This window comes from Helobdella robusta, assembly GCF_000326865.2.
Source record: "Helobdella robusta unplaced genomic scaffold HELROscaffold_4, whole genome shotgun sequence".
Lineage (NCBI taxonomy): Eukaryota > Metazoa > Annelida > Clitellata > Rhynchobdellida > Glossiphoniidae > Helobdella > Helobdella robusta.
In genome coordinates this window covers 2,281,734-2,298,090 of record NW_008704902.1, presented here as the reverse complement: position 1 = coordinate 2,298,090, position 16,357 = coordinate 2,281,734, and the positions used below count along the sequence as shown (strand labels likewise).

Sequence of the window (16,357 nt, the reverse complement as noted above, 5' to 3'; positions counted from 1 at the left end):
TTATTGGAAAATAAAGGAACTCAGGCCAAAAGTGTTAATTCCGCATTTCTAACATGAAGCTGTTATAAGTAGCTATCAATTTAATGCCACATCTATAATCGCAAAAACTCAACATCAATTCCAATTTAGTTCAGCCCATTTAAGAGAAGTCCACTTCACACATTTGTACGCGTCTCTCAACGTTCATATTTCATTGATTGCTGCCCGTTCTCTATTCAGTTGAATTTTTTCTCACAAGATTGAGAAAGTGTAGTATTTTCGTGTGCTAGCGTTGTTTATGAGATCCCAACACAACTTTTTGTAGGAAGAAACACCACCTACCAGTCTATTGAAAGTCAACGAATAATGTTGTAAACACATATGAAAAAAAGATACTTGAAACTGGTAGCATCAAAAGCCAATGGAGATCATATTGCCAGGGCATAATGAATGAGACAAATCCAATCAGTGTTAATTTTAATGCTGATGTAGTTGAGGGTCACATCCTGGATGTCTCTGCAGATGAATTAACTTTTGCTTTAAAAGCGTCTGGCGATTTTGGTTTCAAGAAGCTACTACAACTCAGTCGTAGGTTTTGGAGTTGTGGGGCGATGTCAAAAAATGGAGCTCAAGCACAACACTGCCCTAATGTAAAGGCAAAGACGATTCATTAAACCGTTCATCTTATCGAGGAATCCAATCACTGGAGCACGGTCTAAAGATTGTTGAAAAAAATCATCGAAAAGGGACTTTTAACCTACTTTTCGATTGGAAACTACCAGCATGGGTTTATGGCTGGAAAATGAACCATAGGTGCAATTTTCATTATACGACAGCTGCAAAGAGACTGCGGCAAATAGATATTTAGATCAAATCTAGTTTACTGCTAGTATGTAGTTAATAAATAGTAACCACTCCTGTTAAAAATAGTTAATATTAATAGTTATTTTTGTATGGTTGAAGTTAACCCACTGAACCATATAGTTCGGTGAGTTAACCGCGGTAAACTAGTTTTTGTAAGTAGTTTAAACTTCGCTGCTTGCTTTATCATACACGTACAGTACAGGTATTTTTTAAAACTCTGCATGCAAGATAGCGGATTGCGGACTGGGAGTTTGAAAAATAAAAAACAACCAAAGAGATTACACTGAAATTACAATAACATTTCACTTTTTCACAACATTTACTTTTAAACAATAAATATGGAAGGCGTACCTAGGTTGCCGATGATAAATTTTGATCTCAAATTATCAACGAAGCATGTTGAGTTCTCTTCCGCAATCCAAAACGTAAGACGTTATTTTAGGTTTAAATCATAAATTTGGTTTCGAAAATTTTATAGTTTGTGTTTATAACGCAATATTAATTTGTCATTAATTAATATTTATTAATCTTTAATTTTTAATTTAATTTTTAATTGTATTTATTTATAATTTATATTTAAGTTTGAAATTTATCATTTAATCAATAATATAATTATTTAATCGGTAGAAAACAATTTTTTGAAATTATCTTTATGGATATTAACAAATAATTTATTAATAATAATAAATAATAATAAATAATAATAATTATAAATATATTATAAATTATCACCTGACTGTGACTGTACATTGTACTGTGTACAATAGTTTTTTTTATATGATTATATGATAATGTTCATTTTCTTTATTTATCTGTATATCAGTATCTCGATGTCATCATTCATATCAGACGTCATTAATATATCATCATCATATAATTATATCTAATGTTATGACTTGATTAATAATGATGATACATACCACAATTGTCAAATTCAACAAATAATAAGAAATGACAAATTTTAATTTTGAATTATTCATTTTTACTGAAGTTTATATCAGAAAACTATTTAGAAGATGCTGAAAAATTTAACAGGGAATGTTTGGAAATAGAAAAGTTAAGAGAAGTGAGTATTTATTAGCAGTCTAACATTTTGATTTATTTTTTTTTATTTTATTTTAAAACAATTTTAATCACCATGTCAGTCATGTGATTTTTACTTTTTTTTAATTATAGTAAACATTTTTTAATAAAATTATCAGCAAGCTACATCAGTTTCACTGGATTTTATTGGCTGCAGTTCATTAAAGAAATATTTTTGTCAGATCGAGTTCCTCCTGAATAGGTTCCTCATAAAAGATGGAGGAGATGCATTTAATATTAGCTTCTCATGGTAAAATGCATTTAAAAAAGAAATTATTAATTATAAAATAGTGAATTATATTAATGAATTATTAATTGTTATTTATAAAATAAGTCTAGTGTTATTTTTTAGCAAATTTTTTTATATTATATTACATCATATATAATTGGTTGGGTGTTTTATTATATTTTGTATGGTTCAATTTACAAAGTTTAGTTTAATTTTTGAAAATGTCTTTCTAGGGAAGATTCCATGGCAAGACGAGAGGTCACACATAATGATATAAGATATGAACAGGCTTGCATTTTGTTCAATGTTGGATCTTTACATTCTAAACTTGGGAGTATGGAGAACAGATTGAGTCCAGAAGTAATTAATTGATGGTTTTTTGCTTTTATTGTCAAATTTTATAGATATCAGTATCTTTTTTAAAATTTTTTCATTTTTTTTATGTCACTGTTTAAAAATTTGTGCATCCATCTTCTCAAACTGTTACATAATGATGACAAATAATTTCACTGATTAGTTAATGAATCTATTAAATAGATGAATGTTTTATGAAGCAGATTTTAAATAAACTCGATTAAAAACAAAGAACTACGAAGCAACTAAATGTCTGAAGATCATTGTCTGAAATTTGTCTGAAGATCATTTAAAAATTATAATTTATATATTATTTATTTATATTTTATATTTATTTAATTATTACGCTGATCAAGTTGTTATAAAATCACCAGGGAATGAAAGTATCATGCACACATTTTCAATGCGCGGCATGGGCGTATCAACATCTGGCTGATAAATTTGAAAGTTACGGCAGTGCTGATTTCAACAGAGATTTGTTGGCTTCATATGCAACTGTTATGTTGGTTCGTTAATATTTTGTTCCACCATTAGAATCTTTATATAATAATCCTCATTATGATTAGTTGTGTAGATTAATTTTAGGAGGTGTTTTACTTGATTGTTGTTGCATTAACTTTGTTAATTTAATAAAGATCTTTATATCATCTCCAACTTCACCAATCTTTGATTTTCACCATAATTATATGTCTGAGGGTTTTTATAAATTGCTGTCTACATGGGTGTACATAATGTGAACAATGCTCCTCAGAGAGTTCAACTTCAATTATTTATCACATTATGTGGTAAAAAAAAACATGAAATTAAATTTTAATGATTCTCTTATATTAACTCAGTCATACCTTGGCTTGCATTCAATGATGATATATTTGTTAATGGTGCTCTATCGAAATTATTACCATCTTAGTGCTTTAAATAACGTGGAACACCATTTAATATGACTTGTATAGCTTTTGGAGTTTTTTTTGGAACCAACACATACTTTAATAAATGAATTGCATATAGGCTCAAGCTCAAGAATGTATATTAGAGAAATCAATGACAGACAATCGAAAAAGCTCAATCACAGCCAAGGTTTCTGCTCAGATTGTTGACTACTACAAACAGGCTATAAAACATTTGGATGCCTTCGTGAACTCAACATCGATTAACAATAAACAGACAAAGGTTGGTTTTTATATGTATGGCCGTTAATTGGTTCTCTCCAATGTTCTGTTATTTCTTTTTTATTATATTTTTGATTACAACATCAATATATCAAAAAACTTTATCAGACCACATTCATAATTAACTAAAAAAAATTAATTTCCAAAATTAACAATAAATGAATTTCAATTTTGCAGGAATGGAAAAAGCGAATGCTTCTTAAGTTGAGTTTTTACGATTGCATAACGTATTATTATGCTGGCTTGCAAGCTGAGGAGGCAAGCCAGTGGGGGCAGAGGTTGGCCTATTTGAAGGTTTCCACGGACAAGTTGCAGGAACTCATGAAAAATAATAAACTGGAGGACCAGGCAGTGGATGAATCATTGAAGTTCATGGTCGATGTCATTGGCGGAAAGTTTGTAATTCAAGATTCAATGTTTATTTTTTTTTTCACCATATTAAATTAGATTGATGCTCTTGATTGCAGTTTTAGTTAAACTGTACTTAAACTGTACTTTGTAGTTGTTTCACAAATTGTTCTCAAATCTTTTTTTCTTTTATTTTTGATTTTAAATTTAATCATTCGTTTATTAATAATTCAATATTTATTAATCAACAATTAATCTACGGAATTTGCTTAGTGATTTGACTAGAAACAAACGTTGTTATTCACTGCAGATATAACATTGCAAAAAAAGATAACGATTTCATCTACCATGACAAAGTTCCAGATGAAGAAAATCTTTCGGAGATTAAAGGTTGCTGTGTGTATTTTAGTTTTTAATCGTTACTTTTAATTGCCTTTTACTAACTGACACATTCATTATTCCTGTGACGTTTGATTCATTCGGTAGCGTGGATTAACTACAAGTTGGATAAATAAAAACTTATTATTAATTAAAAATATTTTATTAATTTAAAAAAAATTCTTGTAAAATTTATTATTGCACTGTAGAATAGCATGTGATTATTTGTAGATGGTATGTGTATTGTTACAGCAAAGTATTGTTTACAATAAAATGTTCACGTGATGTGCCTCAGTTAAATTATCACGCGGATTTTAACATTTAAAAATGTAATTGATTTCTTGTTGACTGGAGCTTTCTAACGCAACAAACACGCAAATTCATACAGGAGCCTCGCTGGTCAAGGGCATTCCCCTGAATGTTGATGATCCCGGTATCTCAGGTACAATGCTTGTTTTTTTATTGCATCAATTCAGATATAATCTTTACCACTTGGGTATCACAAAGTGACTTTGAAAGAACTGCAAATTTATTTTATACCTCATTAGTCACTACTCGCTACTAACGATTATAAAGTTAGCCTATGCTATTTTTTACATACATGTTCTCCTGCCATTATCAAGATGGTCTCTTGTTGCTGTGCATATAAATGGTACATGGGCTTGAACTTACAAATTACACCAATTCTACTTTTCTACATGATCTTGAAAGTTATTTGAGTTGCTTTTTTATTTCTCTGCTAACCAAAATTTAGCAAATTTTGAGTAACTGATCTTATTTTTAATTGTGGTGACCTTGGTTCAAATAGCTTCTTATTAAATCCATGTGCTCAATGTTTCAATGCATCTCTGGAATTTATTACCTGAATTAATTAAGGAGTCTAACTCATTTTATTTTAAATTGGTTTCTAATTTAACTTTTATGCCTTAAAATGTTTTCTGTTAAATGTATTGACTGATTCATAGTTAACTTTTGACCCATTGTTTGTTCATTGTTTATCTGAACCATTATATATATTTATATATATATATATACATATATATATATATATGTATACAGCTGATGTATTTAATGTAATTAATACTTTTGGTTTTTCTTATCATGCATATGCAGACGACATTCAAATAATAGTCAGCAGTGAACCAGATCAGTTCGAAAGTGCAGTTGAAAGACTAATAAAATGTTTGGCTGAAGTTGACACATGGATGTCAAAAAATTGTCTAAAACTTAATCAAAATAAATCACAGTTTTTACCAGTGGGCACCTGGCGGCAGCTATCAAAAGTAAAAATTGATTCAATAATGATTGAAGATAATGAGATAAAATTTTGCAAGAAGGCTACCAATTTGGGATGTATTTTTGACACTAAATTAAAACTTTGGGACCACATAAAATCGCAATCTAAATCATGTTCAGCACAACTTCAACAAATATACCGAATAAGAAAATATCTGGATCAAACTGTAACACAATCATTGGTTCATGCGTTTGTCCACTCGAGATTGGATTATTGCAACAGTCTGTTTTATGGGTTGCCAGAAAGGTCTATCGCTGACCTCCAGTCTATTCAGAACAGAGCTGCAAAGGTGATTGTTAGAGGTAGAAAATACGATCATGTGACGCCAATTCTGAATAGCCTCCATTGGCTAACAGTGAAGAAACGAATTTTTTACAAAATATGCGTCATTATGTACAAGGCCATAAACGGACAACTCCCAGAATACCTGGCTGATAGATTCATAAAGAAGCCGCTGTCTTCGACTGACAGACGCATGCGATCAGATGACGTCAATTTGTTGATTGTACCAACTACGCAGCTGCAGACATCGTCTAGAGACATTGCAGTGTCGGGACCAATCGTCTGGAATAGTCTGCCAATGTCGATGAGAATGTCAAAGATGAACATTGTTGATTTCAAAAAGAATTTGAAAACTTATCTATTTGCGATGAACGATTGTAATTGATTGTATCATATCGTCTATTGATAGGATGTACATTATTTCACTGTTCGTTTATTATTTTTCTTTTTTCGATTGCGCTTGTGAGAGATATTTATTTTAATAGGCGCTTTATAAGTGTTTGATACTAATAATAATATACATATATATATACACATATATATTGATATATCATATATAGGGGCAGATATATTCATGAAGCTGGTACCATTTAAGGTGCATCAAATATCTTCAATGTATAGGTTCGTGCTAATAAATTACTTAATTACTTATAATTATTTGCATAATTACAATTATTTATTTCATTCTTAACTCCAGTAAAATAATTATTTGGCGATTGTATCATAGACTATATATATATATATATATATATATATATATATATATATATATATATATATATATATATATATATATGTCGGTTGGTCGACTATATATACATATATATATTTGTGGAAACTGTACTGCATTTGAACTGTGCTGTATTTGTTTGTGTTTATTTTAAAGTGAAGAAAAAGCGAAAATTCTCAGAAAAATTGGTCAGGAAGTTGAAGAAAAAGATGAAGAGATGAAGTAAGTTAGAAAATTTGATTTGTTTTGAATGTTTGTCGCTTGCTAACTAAATCTTTCCACCAGATCAGAAACTTCCTAAATGTTCTTACAATGATTATTTCACCACATCAGAAACTTCCTTAATGTCCTGCAACTGACGACTTCTGATTCCATCTCGCCGCCTGCGTTCACCATTCCCGAGAGTCTTCTGGAGAAATGTGCCTCTCTAAGCGTCAGACCTGATGCCATCAAGGACCTGTCCAATGCCATGATGGGTACTTCTTTCTTTATCATGTTCAATTCTTTGTGTAAACATCTGCATTTTGTTGTTAAAATTACTTTAACTTGTTTTTTATGTTTCGCGTTTCTATATTATTTTGTTTTTATTATTAATTTGTAATAAAATAACCAAATATAATGGATTATATATTGATTAATTAGCGCTGTCTAGTCGATCAACCGATGTGGAAGGTGATTTGAATGCGACAATCAAAATAGTTGATGGTGTAGAGCAAGGCATTCAGGATATTTTGGTTGGTACTTACTTCTTCAATTGTCCAACATTACTGTTTATATTCTGTATCATGAAAAAAACTATTCAATTGTTTAACTAGCGATTAACTGAGAATTGCATTTTTAATATTATAGAAATGAATTTCGTATTTTGATAATAATAAACAGTATTTTTAAACATGAAAAGTTTTTATTTTAAGCGTTGAGAGTGTACGTTACTATCCCTACATTTTTTCTACAGATTAAATTATTGAAATGAACTTGATCTTGTTGAAGATAAGGTTTATAATTTCAATTTCAAATGAATTTTCATAGGACAAGCATGGAATTAAGTTGGATGGATTAAATGAATGTAACGTCATTCGAGATGAGTGTTCGAAGATGAATGATGTTCTAAAAGGTGCTTCACAATCCAATGAAGAGCTGCACAAGTTGATGCAATTTCACATCTCCAACTTGAAGCTGCTCTGTGGCTCTGTTGAGGAACTCATGCAGATCGCTGCATCACACCAGTACAAACCATGTACGATTTAATCTTCTCATGTCTGAGATTCTATACCCTTTCTTACATTTAATCACCTGCATTCTTCTTTTTTGGCCATTTGTTTATTTGTTTATATTCGTTTTGTATGATTGTTTGTATTTTTATCATCGTTTTTTTCAGAATCTATCTTCTAATCATTTTTCGTTCCACACATTCGTCTGAATTATTTTTTACTGACTCTAAAATATTTTTCATAAGCTTTAAAATTTCTAATTTTTTAAAAGTTGTGAATACTTTTTTCTGTAATACTGTATGTTACTTTTCAAGTTCGATAAAAATTATAGTTTTATTGTTGTGTTTTCATATTTGTTTGCATGTTTAGCTGATGCCGATACTGAGGTTATGAATAAAATGAAGAGATTGCTATCAAAGACTGATGAGATGTTGAATCAACGAAAATGTCTGCTTCAGCAACTGAGAAAGCAGCTGCAAAAAGATGACATTACTCAAAAACTCGTCATGACATCCGCTTCCACTGAGGATAATCAAACTGTGGTATACATTTTAAAACTGACACTTTCATGTTAACTTTCAAATGATAATTGTGGATAGCTTTTTTTTGTAATAAAATTAATTTAATTTTTGTTATTTTGTTATTACTTTGTTTGATGAAACCAGACTCATGAGTCTTTTGTAAATTTGCTTTTTTAGTTATTATCATCAGTTTTTTTTTATCATAAACTTTTCAACAATATTTTGATGTCAGATATTATTTTCTAATTATTTTAATGAATAAATTTGTTTTATTATAAAATAATCCAGTTTGCTGGCATTCTTGAAACATTTTCTCCCAACTTGCAGGAAATATTCGAGAAGAATTTAAGCAAGCACAACCAGCAGTTGAGCATAATACAGCAGAATCTGCAGGCTCAGTCGAACATCATGCATACTCTCACAGAGGTCAATGCTACGTACGCTCCTATCAGGAAGAAAATCACTGAAGCTTACAAAAAGTTGTTCACTAATTTTTCATTCAAGATTTTGTTTATTTTATTATAAAATTATTTTTGATTTCAATATCAGGCAAAATGAATTTGTTTCTGGATCTATAAAGTCTTATAACGTCTATGAGGATCTGTTGATGAAGACTAAAAAAGGAGTTGAGTTCTACAACAAGATTGGAACTAACGTTGGAGATCTGCTTAAGAAAGCTCAAAATCTTGCCGAAAGTTATCAGAGCAAAGAAAATAAGATAAAGGAGAAACTTAAAAAATGTTTGTTTGAAGAAATTTTTGTACTTACTGAATTTTATTTTTAATGGGGAGGTTGTAAATAATTATGTTGTCTGGTGGATTTAAAATGGCATTGTAATCTTGTACAATAGTCAAAATTAGAAATGAGACTGATATCTTGATTCAGAGATTTAGGACACAGATCCAAATCGTGGTAAATCAGAATCTCATTTTGAATGTGTACTGGAACTTGAATCCTGTACCCGTGTACACGGTTTCAAACTTAAATATGTTGTTAATTAAGTGAAACTTTATACCTGTGAAAAACTCTACAAATATTATATAATGCTGATGTAGCAGCGTAGTCAGTATTCGATAATATTTTGCAATAATATCAGCTATTCAAACTTATTTGACTCAAAATATTTATTATCTCAAAAAAATTATAAATTCAAACTTAATTGTAAATCTGTCGAAAACGGATTTCCAGCGTTGGATTGCCTTTATTCCACGATACGGACATGATTCCTGGTCTTAATTCAGAACCGTCGCATTCCTAGTTAAATTTTACTCAATTTTGATAAGTTATTAATTGCTTGTCACTTTATAAATAGCTTAAAAAATTGTCAAAAATATTTTTTTTGTTTGACAGCTAGCAAGCCAACAGAAATTTCGTCTCCACAGCCGATGGCAAAGGTCAAATTACCACCTCGTAAAGACCTGAATTTTGATGTAAACGATGAGGATGATGACATCTTATCTGGTGACATAACAAATCTTTCATTGGATAATATGATGCTACCACAACCACAGACTGGTTCCTTGAAACTAAAAGATTATCTACCATTCATGAAGCCTTCTACTTTTGGAGTTACATCCACCTCGGCAAGCAGTGCTCCCAAACTCCCACCAACAACATTAGCCATGCATTCATCTAATGTCCTTGCTAGACCAATTCCGACATCTTTTCAAGCACTACCGCAAGCCCAATCGACAGTGACATCATCTTTTGACTTGACTGGAGATGCGCTAAAAAATTCTGCACCTCTGTCAACCTCTGGAAATGATTTGTCTCAACAAATGTTGAAATCATCCGTATCATCTCAATTACCGTCCTACCTGCAGAATTACCAGCAGTTCATGCAAGCACAAGTACCAAACAACTTGCACACATCCATGCCTCAATCGTCTGGGTACATTGGATCCCTTCTTAAATCCAATCAATTTGATCAACAACCACAACCTTCTCAAATGTTAAATATGAATCTGCAAGTGTTGCAGCCACAGAATCAGCTAATTCAGCAACCGTCATTTCAACTGCAAAATTCTCAACAAGTGCATCAGCCGTTATCTTCCCAACAGTCCTACCAACCAACTTTTCACCATCCAATTCATCAACCGTTTTTGCCTCCCTCTTCACAATTTGCTGTCCAGCAACCACCTCAACAAGTTTTATTTCCACAGCAACAACCCGATGTATCTCAGCCATATGTTAGACAGCAACAATCCTACTCCCTACCGAGCAGTCATGTCTCTTCTCCTATTCACCGACTCCAAAATAATTCATCACCGCTTACAAATAATTTAAATAATGTTCAGTTCACTTCATCTTTCAACATGCAACCTCAGCTTAGCTTACAAGCACAACAGCCAAACTTACAACCGTCATACTTGAAACAACAACAACCTTACTTCCAACAACAGCCCACTGTACCACAACAGACCAACTTATCACAACCTAACATGCAACAACAATCTACTATGTTACCACAACAACCTAACATGCAACAACAATCTACTATGTTACAACAACAACATAACATGCAACAACAACCCTACATGCCACAACAATCCCATTCACAGCAACCTAACACTCCTCAACAATCTAACATACAACAGCAACTACAACCTAACGTACAACAATTTAACGTACCGCTTCAGCAATTCAGATTACAACAACCAATTCCTTCACAACAACTCAAACCACAACTTCAACAACTGCCAAACTCATCACAAATGCAACAGATTTATTTGAAACAACAAACAAACGTTCAGCCGCAACTCAATTTACCATTGCAATCGCAACATTTACAGCAACCACTGGAACCTATTGTACAACCACAACATCAAAAATTACAGCCACAACAACCTTACTTACAACTACAACAACCTAACTTACAACTACAACATACACAACAACCTAACTTACAACAACCACAACAACCTAACTTACAACAGCCTAGTTTTCAACAACAACAACAACCTAATTTGCCACAACAACCTAACTTTCAACAACAACCAAACCAACCTAACTTTCTAAAACAACCTAACTTACAACAAACTAACTTTCAACAACAATCACAACATCTTAACTTACAACAACCACAACAACCAAACTTACAACAACCACAATCAAACTTACAACAATCCATTTTGCTACACCAACAACAACTTAACTTGCAACAGCAGCAACAACAACCTATCTTTCAACAACTTAACTTACAACATCAACAACAGCAATCTAACTTACAGCATCAACCGAACTCACAACAACAGTCATACGTACAACAACAACAACCTAACTCACAACAACTCTCATCTAACTTGCAACAAATCACCTCACAACAACCTTACTTACAACAGCAACTAAATGCACAGAAACTCAATTCACAAAAAATCATCGTTGGTCAACAAAGGTTCGGTTTGCCACAGTTACAACAACCAACTTTACCACAATCATTCCAAACGCCGCAGCAGTCATCATTCATACGATCTTCATTACTTGACACTACACCTCCACAAATGGATGCCGTCAATTTACAGCCATTTTATTCTCCTGCAGTTTCCAACAAAGGTGTTGTTGCTACAGTTCAATTACAACAACAATCACAACAACAGCAGCAAACAGGAGATGCATTGCTATCACAACATCAGCTGCAGTCATCAATAAAATTACAACAACAACCTCTTCAATCACAACAGCAGCCTGTGCATCTGCAACAACCTCTTCCGCAACAAACACTCCCACCACAACACATTCCAACTGAAGGATATCCACAATCAACAGCAACAACTACAACAATGCACCAACACCAAGATGACAAGAGAAACATTCAACAACATACAAACCAGCATAATAGAAAAAATTCATCGACAAACCTCGACGAAATATTGTCAACTGATTTGAACATGAACAACGTCTCGAACCAACAACAGCCTCTGCAGCCGAAGATCATGACGCCTGAGGATATAAAGAGACAACAGAATGAAGAGGAAAGGAAAAATTTGAAGCTGAACACGAAGGATCCTTTTTCAAACCAGGAGGCGTTAAACAAACTGAGCAGTCACGCTGAGAAGTTGATGAAACACGTGGATGCACTTTGTAAGGTCACACTGAACAAGCACACGCTGCTTGACAAGGAATGGAAGGTAGTTAATGAATATGCTGCTGCTGTTGCTCTTATGTGTTGCCAGTCAGTAATATGACTTTGTATGTTTAATTATGCTTATAAGCTTTTTTGGATGGGTCGATTGATAATCTACCCAGTGTGCAAACCAGAATTCTGTTGTTGATGGATAATTTGTTGCACGATCATTTTTTTGATCACCTGTGCTGATTTTATGATGGTCTCACCTGGATGAACTTAATTGATGAGTAGAAGCTAACTAAACGATTTATAAAAATATTGATGTTTCAATTTCAATGAAGGAGCTGAGTGACGAACAGGAAAAGTCAACGAAGCATCTTTCAATGGCAGTGGCGAGATGCTACCCCCTCAAGAACAAGCATCCTGACATGATGCCATGTGTGTTTTCCATCTTTTTCTCTTTTTTTGTATGCTTGGATGTACTTTTTAAAATATAAATTTGCTGATTTGTTGTTCATAGACATTTAATTTAAATTTCACTCGTAAGTTGTTATCAACGTAAAATTTAATTTTCTCTGTAAATTATATCACCATTATGCATTATGCATTTATCTTGGAAACAAATTATGAAACTAATAATACTTATGTGACGCTAGTTAGTTAATATTTTTAACTAGGTCTTTCACATTATTAGATTAATAAAAATTTTATATTGTTTACTTTCAAACGGTTTTAATAGCAATTTTCAAATTATTTTGTTTGTTTGTTCGTTTTTTTTTGTGGTTGATGTGTTTTGAAAAAAATGTTTTCATAACCTTTGATCATCACATTCTGCAGTTGACAGCACTAGAATTAAATTATTGGGATCTGCAGATGATTACATCAACGCTAGCCTCATCAAGGTTTTGTTTTCTTGATTTGAAATGTTATAATTACTGTTATAAGTTATAATTACTTTTATAATAATTATTATAAAATAATTATATAAATATGGTTGTTTGCGCGTCAGAGTATGTCAGCTGGTTGTCCGGACATCATAGCCTCCCAGTCACCATTCCCTGTAACCTTTGCGGATTTCTGGCAAATGTTGTACGACTACAATGTTGAAATTGTCGTGATGCTGTGCAATGAGAACGAAACTGTTGGAAAGGTAGGGAGGAGTAGCTTTTGTTATGATGTCTTGTTATTTTGTCTATATAATGTTAATATTTTATGTCATCATTCATTTTTTAGCTCCGTATATAATTGATGCCGTTATTACTTTAATGGATTGTTAATGTCGTGAACCATCTCCCACAACAGAATAATATATATTGGCCGGTTGACAAGAGTCAGCCACTGAACATTGGAAGCTTCAACCTGGCTCTTCACTCCATACAGATTAAATCTTCTTGGACCGAACGCATTATATATCTCACTCATAACAAGGTCTGTTACCTTCTTACTGTTACATTCATTTAACGACTATTTACGACACGTTCAAGTTACAATGTTTCTAAACTTTTTATTATTAATAAAGAATGCTTATTTATGTTCAATGTTTTTTTGATTGTTCAAATAATTTTATTTCCAGCAAACTCACCTATCCAGATTAATCATGCATCTGCAATACAATCAATGGCCTCCCGGGTTTGTTTTTACGTCTTTATTTCTTTCTTTCTTTCTTTTTTTTTTATTTATTTATTTGTGCGTGTCATTCGCTTATATTGATTTCATATGCAACGACCGGTTAAAACTCATTCTGTAATTAGCAAACTTTTTATGTCGTTGTATCTTCAGGTTTGAAGGTAACCTGCTTTGATATTCTCGTGCTTTGTTGATGCAGATTTGAATGTTGGATAGGCTGTCGCGTGTGCATGGGTTATCAAAAAAGCTTAAGAAAAATTTTGAGGGATTAATTCTATGAATATGAATAAATAATTACCGAAAATAGTAATTTAGTCATTACGTCGTTGGATCAGATTTGTTTTTTTAAATCTAAACAAGAGAATGAACTAATTAATTGTTCAGAGCTGAGCCGACGAATGTTGATGGATTGTTGGAATTCATGAGCCAAGTACATTGCTTGTATCTACAGCAGAGAAACATCATGAAGCCTATTGTTGTGCATTGCAGGTCAGTCACCTTTCATGCGACTAACTCATCTCAATCGTTATTCATGTCGCTGTTTCTAATTTTTAATTCATCTGCACGTGTATTTTCAAACAAAAACTTGATTATATATTAAAGTTGTTTGTTTTTATGAACCGGCCAGCAATGGATCAGGTCGTACAGGTACCTTCACAGTAATTTATACAGGTGTGGAAGAAGTAAATAGAGGTCACGGGGTCATCGATGTTTGTGACGTCATTAAGCAGATGAGGTTGCAAAGAAAATATTTCGTCCAGTATGACAGGCAGTTGAAGTTCTGCTACCAAGTTATATTGGCCCACTGCTTCAGTGTCCTCAAAAAATGTTACTCTTATTTTGGGCTGTTTTAATCATTTATATGTCTCACCAGTTACATTTTTTGTGATGATGTCATTTTTTCGTCTTGCATCTGCATTTGCATTTGTGATTGAACCAAATGGCGTTTCGTTGAAAGGCGCAGACTCGCTCATATGCTATACATGTTCTATCTCGTTCCATTTTTTTTACTGTGTTAAGAGTTTGCGCGCTGTTGGTGAATAACATTGACGACATCATAACCTCCCACATCTAAACATTTTATAAGTTCTCATTTTTGAAACTTTATTTAGATGATTTATTTCAGATGGTGTATTGAGCGCGACACCAATCGCTGAAAAAGTACATGGCTTCCATGAAAACAAGTATTCGTTACCTAAAAAACTTCCGTTGTTTGATGATCCACTGCAACAACTGAGGAAAGATGCTGCTTCTAAAGATCTTGTAGATGCAAATGAGGTTGGAATCCATTGGAATTTTGTTTTCATTTTGTATCAATCAATCAATCCAATCAATCAATCAATCCAATCAATCAATCAATCAATCAATCAATCAATCAATCAATAGTTATAATATCTTAAAATTAGTTTATCATTAGTTAACGATATCGTAGTTTATTAAATTTGTTGATTAACATTTGGAATGTTACATAGTGTTTGTTGATTTTTGCGCTTTTGAAATATTCTTTAAACAAAAAGTTGATATGAGGTTAGTCCTGTTATGTATTTAAATAATTTTTTAATAGATGAAGTGAACCTACATTTAGGCTTGCCATAACTTTATGAATGTATTTTTTAAAATATTTAATTTGCAATGAAATTAAATAAATTATGTTAATAATAGATTCACAAATTTTTGAGAGCATCATTAATTTGGTTTGCTTGTTTGTTCATGATGGATGTGGGAAGATGTTTGTAAAATGTTAAATTTTTGTTCATCAATGTTAATTATAATTAAGACGAAGAAGTCCCATAATGCTACCAATCTGTAAATAACACATAACTGAACTGCTCATTTAATAAATATTTTATGTAACAACACTTTTAATAAATTTTAAAACAATATTCATTCAGGAAAAAGTTCCCCAGCAAAGTTCCCAAATTCCACTAAAAGATAATCAACAGAAGTCATCCACTCAAGCAGTCGTGAGGCCGGATAACGAAGATAAGCAGCAAAATTTAGTCCGGCCACCACTGGAGAAACCAATCGTGGAGAAAGATATTTCTTCCAGAAATATGTCTAACATTACTGACATTCAAAATCCTGATCTGTTTACACTCGATTGCACTTCAAATAGTAAGAGAAAAATAACAAAAGCGAACTTCCACAATCAGTCAGGAAGCATGATAAACAGGTTACTACTATCTTCAACGAACGCACCTGATGTCGATCCTCTCGATTCGT

At 32.3% G+C, this 16,357-nt stretch overlaps 2 protein-coding genes across 2 annotated transcripts; both read left to right on the top strand.

Moving 5' to 3' along the window:
* Positions 1 to 1,181: 1,181 nt before the first annotated feature.
* On the top strand, positions 1,182 to 7,958 carry HELRODRAFT_67421 (hypothetical protein; the record flags this gene model as incomplete). The annotated part of the gene is made up of 14 exons (XM_009024320.1): positions 1,182 to 1,268; positions 1,835 to 1,909; positions 2,046 to 2,176; positions 2,389 to 2,515; positions 2,884 to 3,015; positions 3,515 to 3,676; positions 3,853 to 4,070; positions 4,334 to 4,413; positions 4,790 to 4,843; positions 6,541 to 6,601; positions 6,867 to 6,932; positions 7,044 to 7,186; positions 7,353 to 7,444; positions 7,740 to 7,958. The coding sequence occupies 14 exons, from the start codon at positions 1,182 to 1,184 to the stop codon at positions 7,956 to 7,958; spliced, it is 1,647 nt and encodes a 548-aa protein (XP_009022568.1).
* Positions 7,959 to 14,525: 6,567 nt separating this feature from the next.
* Positions 14,526 to 14,988, top strand: HELRODRAFT_67197 (hypothetical protein; the record flags this gene model as incomplete). Its single annotated transcript, XM_009024293.1, has 2 exons — positions 14,526 to 14,623; positions 14,763 to 14,988. Coding segments are annotated over 2 exons (324 nt in total), but the record flags the coding sequence as incomplete, so codon positions are not given.
* Positions 14,989 to 16,357: the final 1,369 nt, after the last annotated feature.